This window comes from Aquarana catesbeiana, linkage group LG05 (assembly GCF_042186555.1).
Source record: "Aquarana catesbeiana isolate 2022-GZ linkage group LG05, ASM4218655v1, whole genome shotgun sequence".
Taxonomy (NCBI): Eukaryota; Metazoa; Chordata; class Amphibia; order Anura; family Ranidae; genus Aquarana; species Aquarana catesbeiana.
This window is the reverse complement of record NC_133328.1, coordinates 50,433,807-50,450,467: the sequence shown is the minus strand read 5'-3', so window position 1 is coordinate 50,450,467 and position 16,661 is coordinate 50,433,807. Positions and strand designations below refer to the sequence as shown.

Sequence of the window (16,661 nt, the reverse complement as noted above, 5' to 3'; positions counted from 1 at the left end):
TTTATTTTTATTTATTATATTATAATTTATGTTTTTGTGTTTCAAACTTTATCATACCTGGGATATCTACTAGACTCTGGTTTGGACAGATTTAAGTGTGTTATTGTTAAGATTTACAGACCTACAATATAAAACGCCAAATTTCCATGCAAAATAATGGTACCGCTTTTAGCACCTAAAATCCGAAATAATCATACCGCCAGGGAGGCTAGTCCGACGGACAAAAAAGGACACAAGGGCAGCTATTAGCTACTGACTATGAACTTCCTTATTCTAGTCCGGTTGTACATCATCACGTTTAACCGACCGGACTTTCGAACGGACTTTAGTCCGTTCGTGTGTGCGCAAGTCCGGTCGTTCGCAAGTCCGTCATAACTCCGTCGAAAGTCTGTCGGAAAGACCGTCGGACGTTTGATGCTGAAAAGTTTGCCCGTGTGTACCCGGCATTACTGGATTTTTTTAATCGACACTCTCACCCCTAAAGGGTTAAATGTGGAGTTGGATATAAACTGCTTCATCGGCGATTATTGAAGCTATTCTGCACTAAACTTTGCACTTTTTAGTTCACATTCAGAATGGTCTTTGTCAGAATTTTAATATGCAAGCACGTATAGTCTTTGGTCTCTGCTCTAGACTTAGTCTGGTAATTTTTTTCCTGAGTATAGGATTTTATATGTATTTTTATGTGATGTATGTGTATGGTTTTATGGATATATTTTTATATGGCCTCACATATTTATATAATGCTTTATTTTTTTATAATGTTAGATGAGGTGTTATATGAGGTTTGTAAAAATATGAGATTTGAGATATATAGATTCATTTTAAATTATTGTGTATTCTAGTGTTGCACTAATTTCAGTGTATATGAATTATATGCATTTTAAATATAGTGATGACAGCAATCAGATGTTCATTCTAGTAATTTGCTATAAGAAGGATTCACTGTGTATGTTATACTTAGATATACAAATCATGTATACTTTTTATGCCGAGTGTATATTGATCCCCAAGTCAAGCAATGGCCGCCGATGTGCACTGGTTAATATGAGCGTTTTTTGCTCTTGGAGGATTAATATTTACACTGCAATGTGTCGATATAAAAACCGGGACGCCACTCCGTGATGACGAAACGCGTGACCTTACTGCGACCGGAAGTGACATTTGCGTTCCACAGCCAGGAAGAGACAACCGGAAGTAAGCAGCGGACGCTGTCTTCCTTAGTTTTGTGAATCTCGTGGGTCCTGTGCTGTGTAGAACACCTTTTTGAATGCTGATAATTTTAAGTACTGATTGACTGATGGATTTTATGGAACATGTCATTTTGAGTTTGAAATAAACGAGAGAGAAAAACGGAATTACGCTATTTGAGCCCCCTTTTTCTCTTTCCGAGTACCTGTGGGAGATCCAGTACAAGCTCCAGGGCCGTCTTTAATATGGTTTGCAATAAAATGCAATTTTGTTATTCACCCCAATATCTCAAAAAATAGACACACACATAAAATTATCTAAAAAAATACTTTGCAGACCCTCTTCACAGCAGTCCCATGGTGTCCTCAGTTCCCTTTCATGTCACAGCACTCCTTTACATTGCAGCCTCTTCACTTCACAGCGCCCCATTACATTGCAGACATTTTCACATTATAGTGCCCCTTTACACATCACAGCGCCCCCACTACATTAGAGTCCCCTTCATGTCATAGTGTCCCTTTACACATCACAACACTCCAATTACATTGCAGCCATTGTCACATCACACATTCACATGTATGTGTTTTGGCAGCCCATTCATTTGAATGAGCTGCCATTCCTGCATTTCCTGCAGAAAAAAAGCTGCATGTGGCATTTTAAAATTGCAGTGGCCTTCAAATCCATTCTGCTTTTGCACCATGCAACTTACCTGCAGTTCCTGCACACACAAACGCACTGTGTTTTTAAAAGCGTGGCCTAAACATCTAAAAATGCAGCAAGTTTGCCAGTGCGGGAACTGCAAGTAAGTCACATGTGCATGGCCTATTACATGATGCATGCACCTTTTTTTTGCAGGAAACGCAGGCATGGCAGCCCATTCAAATGAATGGGCTGCTGTGCCTGCGCAAATGTGGGCCACCAAAACACATACATGTGAGCCAGCCAGGCCCAAAATAAGCCCATCAAGCAGTTAAATACAGACAGTAATGCCATGTGCTGTAAATTATGCTATGTGCTCTGTAAAAAAAAAAAATACAGCCACAGCCTCACTCAGCCTGGACTGCAGGTCTGATCAACGTTTTTAAACTTTCTACTATTTTACACATGGCATGGGGATGGGAGCGGGAGCCAGGGGAGGAGAAAGAAGACCTACCATCAAACACTCCACAAACACTGCTAGTGTTACTTGACCAGGCACCAAGCAGCATTCCACTCCGCGCCGTGGTCTGACCGCTCCTACCGAAGCCTCCACTCCTCTGATCAGGTACACTGTGCACGCATAGCAAGGGGCGGGGCCAGAGCATCAGTGGAGCTCAAGGCCCCCCCACCTGCGGCCTGCTCCTCGATCGAGAAAATGCAGTAATGGCATTGCTGCACTGTGCGCACCGCTGATGACAGTGACAGACTGCAGGGCCGCCCCCCTCCATTAGTACAGACCCCCCAGGACAAACCACCCCCCCTCAATTAGTACAGACCCCCCCAGGACAAACCACCCCCCTCCATTAGTACAGACTCCCCAGGACAAACCACCCCCCTTCCATTAGTACAAACCCCCCCCAGGACAAACCAGCCCCCCCTCCATTAGTACAGATTCCCCCCAGGACAACCCACCCCCCCTCCATTAGTACAGATGCCCCCCAGGACAAACCACCCCCCCTCCATTATTACAAATTCGCCCCAGTACAAACCACCCCCCTCCATTAGTACAGAACCCCCCAGGACAAACCATCCCCCCTCCATTAGTACAGACCTCCCCAGGACAAACCCCCCCTCCATTAGTACAGACCCCCCCAGGACAAACTACCCCTCCATTAGGGTACATAAAAACACCCGGCGGCAGCTGGAGAGGAGAGGACAGTGTGCAGCCACGCCGCCCAGGTGGAGAACAGATCACAGCAGGCAGGAGACACAGAGAGGAGGAGGAGAACACATGCCAGGCACGGACCGCCCCCCCCCCCCAGCGATGTCACTGCGCGGCTGGTCTCTCACCATACAGAGACAGCCGATCCGATCTCCGGCTGCTTCGCTCTCCTTCTCTGATAGGAGGAGGGGGGGTTGGGCTTGGGCAGGAAACACAGAGGCGGCGGAGGTGACTGGCGGAGAGAGCCACCTCTGGACACAGACAAGGGGAGGAGGAGAAGGAGGGAGGGGAGCACTCTGGCGCTTCAGCGCCCTCACCTCTGTGGCACCCGGGTGCACTGCACCCCGCGCAACCACCTAGGAGTGCCCCTGACAGACTGTCTGTCTGTGTATGGGGATTTTCAGCGCTGATTTGCAGGCAGCATGCCGGCTTAACGGGCAGCTCTGCTTTGGGCCTCAAACAGTGGCAGGGCCCTGGGCAGCTGCCCCGTTTGCCCTGCGGTAAAGACGGCCCTGACAAGCTCTGACACTCTCCATGATGTGGAAGAAAACCGTGGTTAATATATCAAAGCTTGATGTGTTCATCTTTCTGGTGAGTGAAAACCCCTAAGGGGAGTGTGACGCACGGCTTGCGGATTCTGGTGTGAACCACATTAGAACCACCATCTATGTCTTCCTGGACTTTTATCACCATCTGTCATTCTTCAATTTTCTCATGTGCCATTACCATATGAAAGCTGGTCATAATAAGCAATGACACAAGCAGCGCTTTAGTAATCAAAGGTACGGAGTATCTGTGGACATTTACTATATTGTAAGGACATGGATTACTGGAACCATGTCCTGTGGTCTGATGAGACCAATATAAACTTATTTGGTTCAGATGGTGTCAAGCATGTGTGGTGACAACCAGGTAAGGAGTACAAAGACAAGTGTGTTGTGCCTACAGTCAAGCATGGTGGTTGAAGTGTCATGGTCTGGGGCTGCATGAGTGCTGCCGGCACTGGGGAGCTACAGTTCATTAAGGGAACCACGAATGCAAACATGTACTGTGACATACTGAAGCAGAGCATGATTCCCTCCCTTTGGAGACTGGGCCGCAGGGCAGTATTTCAACATGATAACGACCCCAAACACACCTCCAAGACGACCCTTGCCTTGCTAAAGAAGCTGAGGGTAAATGTGATGGACTGGCCAAGCAGGTCTCCAGACCTAAACCCTATTGAGCATCTGTGGGGCATCCTCAAATGGAAGGTGAAGGAGCGCAAGGTCTCTAACATCCACCAACTCCATGATGTTGTCATGGAGGAGTAGAAGAGAACTCCAGTGGCAACCTGTGAAGCTCTGGTGAACTCCATGCCCAAGAGGGTTAAGGCAGTGCTGGAAAATAATGCTGGCCACACAAAATATTGACACTTTGGGCCCAATTTGGACATTTTCACTTAGGGGTGTACTCACTTTTGTTGCCAGTGGTTTAGACATTAATGGCTGTGTGTTGATTTATTTTGAGGGGACAGCAAATTTACACTGTTATACAAGCTGTACACTCACTACTTTACATTGTAGTAAAGTGTAATTTCTTCAGTGCTGTCACATGAAAAGATATAATAAAAGTTTTACAAAAATGTGAGGGGTGTACTCACTTTTGTGAGATACTGTACATGTAGAGCTTATCCTTGATGCTGTCTGTCACGCAGCCTCCACAGGTAGATCCTGAGTGAGAAAAACAAAAGTTCCTTCTCCAGGCCAGGACTTCAGTATAGTGCCTTGAACAGTCCCACAAATTCTCAGGAGAGTAGGCCCCCCAGCTTTAGCATAGCTGGTACTTTAGTGAACACATGCAGAACTTTAGCTGGGCTGCCTGGGAACTTCTACTAGACAAGAACAGGACAGCTCCAGGCTCCATGCTCACTCCAATCCACACTCTGGGCACCCTCCCCCAGGGATTGGCTGAGACAACATAAATATTAAAATATAATTTGCTTCATCCCACCCACTTCTTTCCGGAACTTTGTGGAAGGCAGGGGGAAGTAGACAAACCCACAGCCAGTGAAACTCAGAGCAGACCGGAGCAATCTCAAATTGCTCCAGTGATTACAGAGGAGCCAAAAGAACCAAATTTACCTAACCAACCTAGCAACTAATTTTGGAGGGTGCTACGTACATACAAAAGAATTATGTACTGTATGTGTGTAACATCTATAAAAAAATCCATGTCCATAAAAACATGCCTATTTTTCTCCCCTGACTGCTGGTATCATCTTTTCAAAGTTCTATGGGTTGTACCTTGCAATAGAGAATACCAGCCAATAGAAAAAAGAGTAAGTGGGCATCAGTCAGAAACCCTACCGAAGATCAAACTATCAGCATTATCTTGTATTTTGTGGAGATCTTGTGTTGGTTGAATCATGCCTCATTCTTTGAAAAGCCTCTGCTGCTGACTTATAAAACATTACAATGAAAAAATAGACCAGATCTAAAACAAGTGCTACTGCAAGGGGAGAGAAAAAGACACAGTGAAAGAGTGAAATAGTAAGGATGAGATCAAACAGCCTCCAGCACAGACCTAGGGGCAAAAGGAGCTGCAGCGAGGCCTCCTTTACATGGGAGGGCAGGGGTGGCAAAAAATAGGTGGTTGAGCTGTTATGTTATTGTCCTCTGACCGCCAGCCCGCAAGTTAACATGGCCAGGAACTATATTATTATAGACTACTGCAGTTGCGGGATGGCACAACAGAATTTATACAGCAGGTTGCGCATTGCAGGCAGTACCACCGCCAAATGCAACCCATTCAAGTTAACAGAACCATGCCACAACCATGAGCCAAATCAAATAGGAAATCCCCATGTGGCTGAACAAAATGGGCATTCAGGAAGTGGTAATATTGCCTGCTGAATGCTTGGCAGTCGCTGCTTTACCCCTCTCCTAAAAGTGATCCACCATGGACTGTGGGGTTGGTACAGAGTGCCACTTGTGTAAATGAGACCAGAAAGAATAGAGCAGTGCTGATGGCAGCACATAGAGTGCAGTACAAATCTGGAGGGAGGGTGAGGGATGGTGCACAGAATAGGTGTGGAACAATGCAGGTGACGGAACAGAGTCTAAAGTAAAGAACCAAAGAAAGGAAGGAGCTCCGGTAGAGGGAAGAAATCAGGATGAGAGCAAAGAAAAGATAGAATAGTGAGGAAGAGAACAGAGAGAGCAAGAGAGGTGGTCACAGAGAGCAAAACAAAGAATATGTGCATGAATCACTCCCAAAAACCCAACCACAATTTTTTCATAGAAAATGGAAGGATGTCAACTCCTGTTAGGTTTTTCTTGCCATTTGTGACTTTATTGGGAAATTTACTGTTACATCTTGTCCAGGTGTCAAGGTGTCACAACTAGAGGAGCAGATAAGAAATGTCTTCAATAGATAGAAAGGCCAACACAAAGCATTGTCACAATGCTGTCTAGGATCAAGCCCAGGTCTCTCTATTCAAGTGTTGAGTCTGGATCTTGAGCCACAACCCCATTTCTTGATTTAGTATTCTGCAAACAACATAATACCTCATCTGACATTGACTGATGAAGTAACAATGATTCTTAATCTTGCCCTTCATCATCAGTTATGGTTGCAGCCTTTATAAGCCTTGGTCCAAACAAAAGAAGATGCCAGCATATTGCTTTGCCCTCCTAGTTGCTTGAGACCCCATTGCTAGGCCCAGAGATTTTGGGACTCTGCTCCTTCTTGCATCCACCTTTCCTTGTGACCGTGACTTGGACCTTTAACTATAATTTGCCTTTACCTTGAGGCTCAAGTGTTGCCAACCATGGATTGTGTATTGTTATGTGTTCTGTTATCCTGCATTGTGTGTTGGACTTTGGCTACCAACCCAGGCATTCTCGCTTATACCTCCACTACCATGTAGTCCAAAAAAGTGAAAACAAGCATTTTGTTTGAAGCACCCTGTCTTACACAGTGGCTATTACCTAAATCTAGTTTTTGGCTGGGATGTAGTCAGCCCAGATTGATTGTATGTTTTTATTTACGTGGTCTTTACCTAAGCTCAGAGCTCAGTGGAGAGTGATTTCTCACTGCTGCCAGTAGGATTTACTGGCACCACTGGTAGTAGTATGAGATTTCATAACAAGCCTGAGTTATGAATATTTATATTTTCTTCAGCCAGCCCCGTAGGAGACTCTTGGTCACTGGTGCATGCTGGGGCAGGATATAAATATTGCTCTCCTCCCCAAAGCTGAGGCCTGGGGAGCTGCTGCTGGATTGAGCTCTGCTATTAAACTCTGTGTGGGGTCTAACATGTGCTCAATGTTGGCAATTGTTTATTTTACACAGGATTTTAGGTAAGTAATAGTCATTCAGATTTACATTGATTATATAATTGGCCTGGAGTTGATCTTAAATAGAACACTTTACCTTCATAGGTCTTAGCACATAAGTCATCAGGAGTTCCATAGATCTTCCATTGGCTCCTGCCTTCCAATGCTTTAAGGATAACTACTTTTCCATTTCCCTTGTCATAGTTTAAGTAAAAATCTTCCCCCTGGATGCCGAACAAAGTGTCATTTTTACACTCCCATCTCTGAAGCACATTAGTAATAGTGCATGGTAACATGCCGACCACACTCTTCTCAGTTTTGCCGTACGCCCCCAGACACCGCTTCACTGCCACATTTATCAGGTGGAGTTTTGAGATCCATCGGAACTTTTGTGCATCATTGTCAGGCACACAATCTGCAACCTTAATGATGTTGTTCTCAGCTTGTAAACATTTTTCATTGTTTTCATTATAGATTAAAAATGAGCCAGATGAGCTAGATTCTGAAAAATAAGATTTTACAACAGCTAGATGTTATGAGTTTGTTAAAAGACATATACAGAAATCATAGTACCATATATATGGAGCTCAATAAGCTAAGTGACGTTATACATGCTTGCTTTGCATGTGTGCTGGCAGGTTATGAACTTTAAAATTAGGGCAGCTTCACATCACATCAGATATAGGAAGATATACTGTATATGCAGCTAAAGTTATAAAGAAGCCTAATGCCCCGTACACACGGTCGGATTTTCCAATGGAAAATGTTCGATGGGAGCTTTTTGTCGGAAATTCCGACCATGTGTAGGGTCCATCGGACATTTTCCATCGGAATTTATGTCGAACAAAATTTGAGATCTGGTTCTCAAATTATCCGACAACAAAATCCGTTGTCGGAAATTCCGATCGTGTGTACACAATTTCGACGCACAAAGTTCCACGCATGCTCGGAATCAAGCAGAAGAGCCGCACTGGCTATTGAACTTCATTTTTCTCGGCTCGTCGTACGTGTTGTATGTCACCACGTTCTTGACGATCACAATTTCCGACCAACTTTGTGTGACTGTGTGTATGCAAGACAAGTTTGAGCCAACATCCATTGGAAAAAATCCATGGATTTTGTTGTCGGAATGTCCGATCAATGTCCGGTCGTGTGTATGGGGCATTACTGTTAGGTTTCTAATTGATTACGTTGTCTCACTGTAGAGTGAGATGAGCCCGGTGTAGATGGTGACAAAAGTATCCACCTTTTCCTATTTTCCATGAAAGGGATCTCTCTGTATACAGCACAATGCATGGGTCTCTCTGTATAAAGCACAATTAATTAATCTCCCTGTATACAGTACATGGATCTCTTTACAACACAGTACAGTGCAGTCATCTCTCTATATACAATGCATGGCTCTCTATATACACCCCCTATAGCTGGTGGTATTCTGCATTGTTACTGTATTGCTGGGATTTGTAGTCCTCTTTAAGGTTTCTATTTCCACCTTTTACACACATTTTCTGCTAAATCTCAGCATATAAACAAGGGAAAATAAAGCATTCAAAATTGTGCTACACCAATGGGATATTAGGGTTACTCACTCCTTGATTTCTACCTCCCTGAACTCCATATCAGATCTCATGGATCCACTCACCTCTCTGCACACCACTCCCAAAGTGATTCAATGGCTGTCCCAGCACCAATTAAAGAAAGACCTTACACACAGCAAAGAGCAATGATGAAAATACAGCCGCAGTGACCCCTGTGGTGGGATAACTATTACACAACATAACCAGAACTTGCAGAATGTTTGCAAAGTAAGTTGATCTGGAGTCTTGCAATGTGGACTTGCTGCAGCACAATTACTTGCTATCTGGGATTGTTTCATAGAAACTAATAATTTTTGTATGATAGATGAATTATTTTATGCAATGACACAGGGTTTATCATTATATATGATTGTTGGAGTGAATGTATTTCACACATGTACAGTAAGGGATTAGGTTAATTGCAGTGGGTTCACTATCACCAGATTGTGGAACTATAGATTTGCATTGCTTGCTTCTTTTTTTCTTGCTAAAACTTAGACTTGCGGGGCTCTTGCTGAAGGCTTGCGGGGCTCTCGCTGAAGTCTTGCGGGGCTCTCGCTGAAGTCTTGCGGGGCTCTTGCTGAAGACTTGCAGGGCTCTTGCTGTAGACTTGCAGGGCTCTTGCTGTAGAGCTCAGGGGCTCTTGCAGTAGACTTGCGGAGCTCTTGCTGGGACTTGCAGGGCTCTTGCTGTAGACTCACCACTGCAACTTTGCTCTTGTTAGAGACTTGCCATGCAAATTTGCTGCAAATTGGAAACGTGTCAACTAGAACTTGTGCTTCAAGTGCTCTGCAAGTGTACAACTTTCCAAGGAAGATGTGCAGCAAGTTAACAAGACTTACAATTCAATACTGCCACAAATGTGTGGCAAGTTATCCTTGCTATCTGGTAATGTGGTTTTCATTTGCAAAATTCCATCCATACCAAAATGGAAACTTACAAGCAAATTACATTTTCAAGTACCTCTGAATAACATGCATCAAGTCTCTACAGGCATTATCAAAGTCTACTTATTAGATTTTTCATACAAAGAGTTTAAAAATCTGCCAGTGTAGGGCCACTAGTTTTTTATTTGGTTCCTGATCCCGAGTACCTGATTCAGAGCCTAATTATGAATTCATAACTTCAAAAGTGTCATCCCTTGCCTGTTCTTCCAGTGGTCCTGTCTGGTTTTCTTCTTTGTTGTTACTTTGGCCGTGTTACCAACTTTAACTTGTCTTCTGATAGGGTACCTTTCTTATGGAGACGCCTGTTAGGCTTCATGTACACTTGGCTGTCAGTTACCGTGGCAACTTTGCCTTGTTTTTGCCACATTTTGCATTTTCCCATGGCCGGCAGTCAAAACATTCCTATCCTGAACACGTTATTTATTTTATTTATTTATTAAAATACTTAACCTACGCAGTCTTACCCGAAGGCCTTGATGCATTCTGGAGAGGGAGGTTGAACCTCACCTAACCACAGTAGCTCCTAAACTCTGTTAAAAGCTTATGTGTACATTGACCCACAGGCTTTCACAGAGTTTAGTTTAGGAGCTTTGGCAAAAAAACGCCAAAAGCTCCTAAACTCAAGTTTAGGAGCTGCTAGTGTACATGAAGCCATTGTCCTAAAACATCTATTGACCATGCTCCTGGGAAGTGCCCAAAACACGCTGCACACAAGTGTAAACTTTGGTGTATCACACCCAAAATATTGCTCAAATTCCTTACCAGTTAATTATCAAATTAGAAGATATACACAGCACATAGGAAATACATAGTAATCCCACAGGCTCAGTCACCACAGATCTTCGGGTACCAGCACCATGGAGCAGAAATTAAGGTCAAATTTAGAGATCATAATATAAGGAGTTTGAGCAATATTTTGGGTGTGATACATCAAAGTTAACACTTGTGTGCAGCATGTTTTGGGCACATCACTTCCCTTGTGTGATCTGATTTTACTCCTTAATGTAACTTTCTTTACATTTAGAGGAACTTGCATTCACTTTATATGAAGATTTCTGCTGTACTGAAATATATTGCTAATTTCATATTCACTCCAAGATCCTTTTTTGTTTTTTAATAATAGCTTAATGAAGAGGTCTAGCATAAGCATGAAGCAAAGCCTACTAGCTGCAACAAATGGCAGCACATTACATCCAGATGCCAACACTCGGTGGTTAAACACTTTGGGGTTAATTTACTAACGGCAAATAGACTGTGCGCTTTGCAAAGTGCAGTTGCGATCTGCATTTGCCATTGTTCTTGAGCTTGAGCAGAAGCTCCACTGTCTTCCATCATCTAATCATGTGCAAGCAAAAATGCTGTTTTTTTTATTTTTTATATTCCTTGCATGTGATTGGGTATTCTTTGCAAAGTGAAGATTTATCCCATTTACTACGCTCTGCAGTAACTGTACTTGCAGAGTGCATGGCCTATTTGCCCTTAGTGAATAAACCCACTTGTGTTTTTATTAGGGAAAAGTTCAGGTGTTCCAATTACACATCAGTATATGCTTACATTTGGCATAGCTGATCTTGAAGCCATAAAAATTCACATTTCATAAAAGTATTGATTTTAAGAAACACGTTGCCTATCCAAGCCACTGAGTTAGGTCATGCAAGGGTTTTTAACCAATTGAAAATGTATTTCATAGTTGACTGTATACACGGCAGTCTGATTGTACAAACTCCTTTAGATCTACCAGCAACAATGTATGTTCCTGCCCATTGGGACACAATTAAAATAGAATGTTGGAGAAAATGTGGTAACTGCCATCACTGAATTGTTTTTAATAGTAAAAGCTCTGGGGGCTACTATCCTTACTTCACAGCTTAGTGAGTCAGTAAAGTCAGGACAGCAAGAAGACCTGATTCACACCTATGCAGGTTGCAGTTTGCATATTCCAGATGCATTTTGCGTTTTTCAATACATGTTTTTGGATCCATTCAAGTCTATGGAACCAAAAAACAGAAAAAGTCCCCGACCCTTTCCATAAGATGTAAAGATGTGAACTACAGCCATAGGAAACCATGTTAAATGGACTATAGTGTGTTTCTGCAAAACTGAAAATGCACAAAAAAATGCATAGATGTGAACCAGGCCTTGGGCCCCTTTCATACAAGCTGTCAGATCAGGTCCACCTGTCAGTTTTTCAGGCGGACCTGATTGGACTCTCCAGTCTCTTCCATGGAGCATCACATGTCAGCGGACACATGTCCGCTGACACCCTCTGCCATCCGATCCAATCCTGTCCACCAAAAACTTCTGTCCATCAGATTAAATTGGATGGCATCGGATGGAAATGTAGGCGGTCCGTTTCCATCAAATTGCCCCATAGAGGAGAGCAGGCTGTGTCCGTGTCCGCTCTGACACAGACCTGTCATCCACCTGCTTAGTGGGGATCAGCAGAGAGATTCCTGCTAAGCAAGCAGATCCTGCTTAGCAGAGTCACCCGTGTGAAAGGAGCCTTAGTTCCGACTGTTTCATCAGTTCAGTCAAATTTTTTTTAAAGAAAAATGGATACAGTTTACATCAGTTTTTACATCAGTATTTCATCAGTTTTTACATCAGCTTTTTTACATCCACTACCCATGCAAAAACAGATGGAAAAACTGACCGTTTGTCTGTTTACATCTGTTTTTCGTCCGTCTTTTTAAACGGAAGCAAAATAGGGATCATCCGCTGACTTCCGCTTGGTGTTCATTTTTCATCCATCAAATGAATGAAAAACAGACTAACGGAACACCTGTGTAAAAGGGACCTTTTTAAAACTGAAGAGTGCAAAATCTGGTGCAGCTGTGCATAAATCAGCATCCAGTTTTTTTGTCAAAGCTTAATTGAACAAGGCTGATTGGCTACCATGCACAACTGCACCAGATTTTACACTCTCCAGTTTTATTAGATCAACCCCATAGAGTAGATGTATTTTTCAGTGCAGAAAAGGAGATTGATTCTAAGATTTTAAATCAAGAAACCTGTTGTTAGAAAAAAAAGTTGCGCATCATTACCTCTAATATTAAAAAGATTCTTAGGTAGTGGATAAAGCTGTGACTGTACATCCATTCCACTGCCTCTGCTTACACTTAACATGAAGAGGCACACAAATCCAGGACTCAATAACTTACCCAGCTGAAGAGTCGGCCAGATTGCAATCAGAAGTATAAGTAGAATGGAAGAAGTCATTATAGCCATCTCATTATTCTTCCAAAGCTTTAAGGAAACACTGCAGATTTAAATCCTTTGGTTACTGAAGTCCTGTTTAAACTCACTGGAGTTCCAGTTCAGTTCTTTAACGTTTAAAAGACTTAAAAGCACAACGAGTGTTGTGGCTTCTAAACGATATAAGAATATCCTGTCACATGGGCCTTAATGCATAGAGTAACTCCCACTTCTTATTTTGCTTCCATAAGCACATTTTTATTATCAGCTGCTACTGATTTTGTCAATAAGATGCCCACTTGGTCCAAAATGATTCACCATGTGAGTTTTTGTAAAATATTTCCTAATTTCTCCAGAATCAGGTTACGCACAAACAGAAAAAGAGGAAGTTCCAGTGAGAAAATAAAAAATAAAGGTTTCATAATGTGTTTCAAGTATCAATGTGATTGTTTCTTTAGATTTATACAGATTTATACAGTCTGGTCCCATTAGTCAACTGCCTAATGCTGTTCCCCTGCAACCCCAATGGAGTGGCTAACCATAGTATACCTCCAACAAGATCAGACATCAACTCTGCTCTACTAGGGATTGTGTTCCTGACAGAGAAGAGGGAAGAAAGACAGTTCTGCATCAGAACACCTGCAACTGACCCAGAGAGAGTAGGCAAAATTGTTAACCTACTTTTTAGTAGTTTGGTTCTTGTATTTCCACCTCTGATGAGCAAATCAACCAAGCTTCTGTTTACCAAAAGATTGCCAATTTAATAAAAATTGCAAAATGTGAATGAGGTAGACTTCATTAATGTCAGTGGGAGCAGATTATGATGGTCAGTTGTGGCCCTTTGGAGATTATAGGTCATATCCTTTCTAGATGCATCAGGCCTGGGGGCAGAGAGGAAAGTAAATAACTGTTCACCCATTGTGCAATAAGTACACTTAGAAATAACCTCTTGAACAGTAGGGAACTACTTTGCTAGTAGTTTGATTTTACTGTACTTTATGCACATGTGGCACTTACCCCCACAGCAGTCACTTGATATGATGGGTTCTCTGTTCTGTCTCGACTCGACTGATGGGAACATCACTTCCCTTGTGTGATCTGATTTTACTCCTTACTGTAACTTCCTTTACATTTAGAGGAACTTGCATTTACTTTATATGAAGTTTTCTGCTGTACTGAAATATATTGCTAATTTCATATTCACTCCAAGATCCTTTTTTGTTTTTTATTAATAGCTTAATGAAGAGGTCTAGCATAAGCATGAAGCAAAGCCTACTAGCTGCAACAAATGGCAGCACATTACATCCAGATGCCAACACTCGGTGGTTAAACACTTTGGGGTTGATTTACTAACGGCAAATAGACTGTGCGCTTTGCAAAGTGCAGTTGTGATCTGCATTTGCCATTGTTCTTGAGCTTAGTAAATGAGCAGAAGCTCCGCTGTCTTCCATCATCTAATCTTGTGCAAGCAAAAATGCTGTTTATTTTATTTTTTATATTCCTTGCATGTGATTGGGTATTCTTTGCAAAGTGAAGATTTACCCCATTTACTACTCTCTGCAGTAACTGTACTTGCAGAGTGCACGGCCTATTGGCTAATGGAGTGGCTAACCATAGTATACCTCCAACAAAATCAGACATCAACTCTGCTCTACTAGGGATTGTGTTCCTGATGGAGAAGAGGGAAGAAAGACAGTTCTGCATTAGAACACCTACAACTGACCCAGAGAGAGTAGGCAAAATTGTTAACCTACTTTTTAGTAGTTTGGTTCTTGTATTTCCACCTCTGATGAGCAAATCAACCAAGCTTCTGTTTACCAACAGCAGTCGCTTGATATGATGGGTTCTCTGTTCTGTCTTGACTCTTTAAACTACTCAGTTCCCACTGAATCACCTGATTATAGGTTAAAGGCTGCTCGCACTTGTGTAACTTAAGCGTTGGTATGCTACAACATTATAATACTGCACAAAAATTGGCCACAAACAACATGATGGAGATGTAAGTTAAATAGATGTATAATAGCAAGGCAAGTTAGACCATGCATAAACCAGTAGACAGGCAACTGAACAACTTTGAACAGGCCAGACCAAATTGGATGTACATCAACCTGTAATATGGCAATTAACTAAAAGCAATAAAGTTAAACCAAATTTTAACTGGTATAAACAGTTGGAAATATAACAACATTAACTAACCCAATGAAATGTTCTCAAGTGCACTCTATGCACACAGCCTTAATAGTGGATGGGCATATCTGTTCCTTGAAAGGTTATGCTAGGCAACCATTTTGTTCTGTCAGCCATCTTAAATAATATGCACAGTTAGAATACCCGCTTCACAAATATTCATCTCAACATGAGAGTATTGTAAAATGAGCTGTCTCACGCTATGTTATCTTGTTCTCACATTCCTTTGTATTCAACAGCCTGAGAAACAGAAGAATAATTACTATTTGTCTTATTGTAGTTGCCTTGATATCTCCTGCGCATGTTTTTAACTATGAAACTTCTGTGTGATTTTTGCTATAAGACATACCCCCTGATAACACAATACAACCAGTTTTTAGAGAGTAACGCTGTGTGAGTGTCTTTTCTTCATTCTCTAAAAGCTGATTCCAGATATCTGAAATTACATGGTACATCGGATCTGAGGTCTGAGAGGTTAAAAGGGGACCCCCCTAGACACAGCATTAACCCTATCAGCACTGGGGTCTCAGTCCGGGAGATTGGAATCTACCCTTAACAAAGGATGGAAGGCTGCTTTTAACGGATAAGGTAAGTTAATCTTATTCTTATTGAGTGAAATTGACTTGCCGGGGTCCAGGTGTGTAGCTTCCATCCACAGGGATTGCTGGTGGGCTATAGAACCTCTCATAAGTAGAGATAAAAGTTGACCGGTCATATAAATAGTGTTTTGGGGACACTTGAAAAGGTTTTAGTGACCTCTGAAAACGTTTTGATGACCTTAAAAGAAGTTATAGAGTACTCTAGAGTTTTTTCTGTTTGGTACAGAACAAGAGACTGACGATCGATGTATCGTGTAAACTTTGTATGATTGCATAACTGCTTTTAAAAGTATCACGCTGTATGCATTGCGCTGAGTGTATATGTGGACTGCTTTTGTTTCAAGAACCACAGGGCACATTTGGTGAGTAATGTCCCCGGGGGTTATATGAAGCAAGACAGCAGGTCCGTGAGCAAGGTTGTATATTTATTGTATGTCCAAAACTTTTGAATTTGTTCCAAATTTATTCGGTTAAGCAAAATAAATTGGCATTGGCAGGATACTCTGAGGCTAACTCTTGATCAAAACATGCTATTTGAATAATTCTTTTTGCTACTGACATCTCTTGTACAGGGGAAGTCAGGTGCACAATTTGTATATTTGGCTTTTTGCCAACAGGGTTCACCAGGGTTCAAGTGCTAATATCTCCCTAACCATAATAGATAGTGGGGAATTGTTTGCGGCATTAGTACTACCACAATTGAAGGCACTGTTTGAACCTGCTGGCACTGTTTGGTTATAAAAATAAAAAAAGTAATAACGTACAAGGCTTGCTTGTGATCAGGG

The 16,661-nt window shown here is 42.2% G+C and overlaps 1 protein-coding gene across 2 annotated transcripts in view; it reads right to left on the bottom strand.

Moving 5' to 3' along the window:
- Nucleotides 1–14,179, bottom strand: part of LOC141144246 (macrophage mannose receptor 1-like) — a 246,203-nt gene extending 232,024 nt beyond the window's left edge. Inside the window, exons 1-2 of one of the 2 annotated variants that reach the window (XM_073629729.1) lie at nucleotides 14,108–14,179; nucleotides 7,469–7,873 (exon numbers count right to left, since the gene is read on the bottom strand). In XM_073629729.1, coding sequence (XP_073485830.1) covers nucleotides 7,469–7,873; nucleotides 14,108–14,171 — 469 coding nt within the window. In that variant the 5' untranslated portion in view covers nucleotides 14,172–14,179. Of the gene's footprint in view, nucleotides 1–7,468; nucleotides 7,874–13,056; nucleotides 13,304–14,107 lie in introns of those variants that run through there. The other variant, XM_073629727.1, reaches the window with a different exon arrangement.
- Between the last annotated feature and the right edge of the window lie 2,482 nt (nucleotides 14,180–16,661).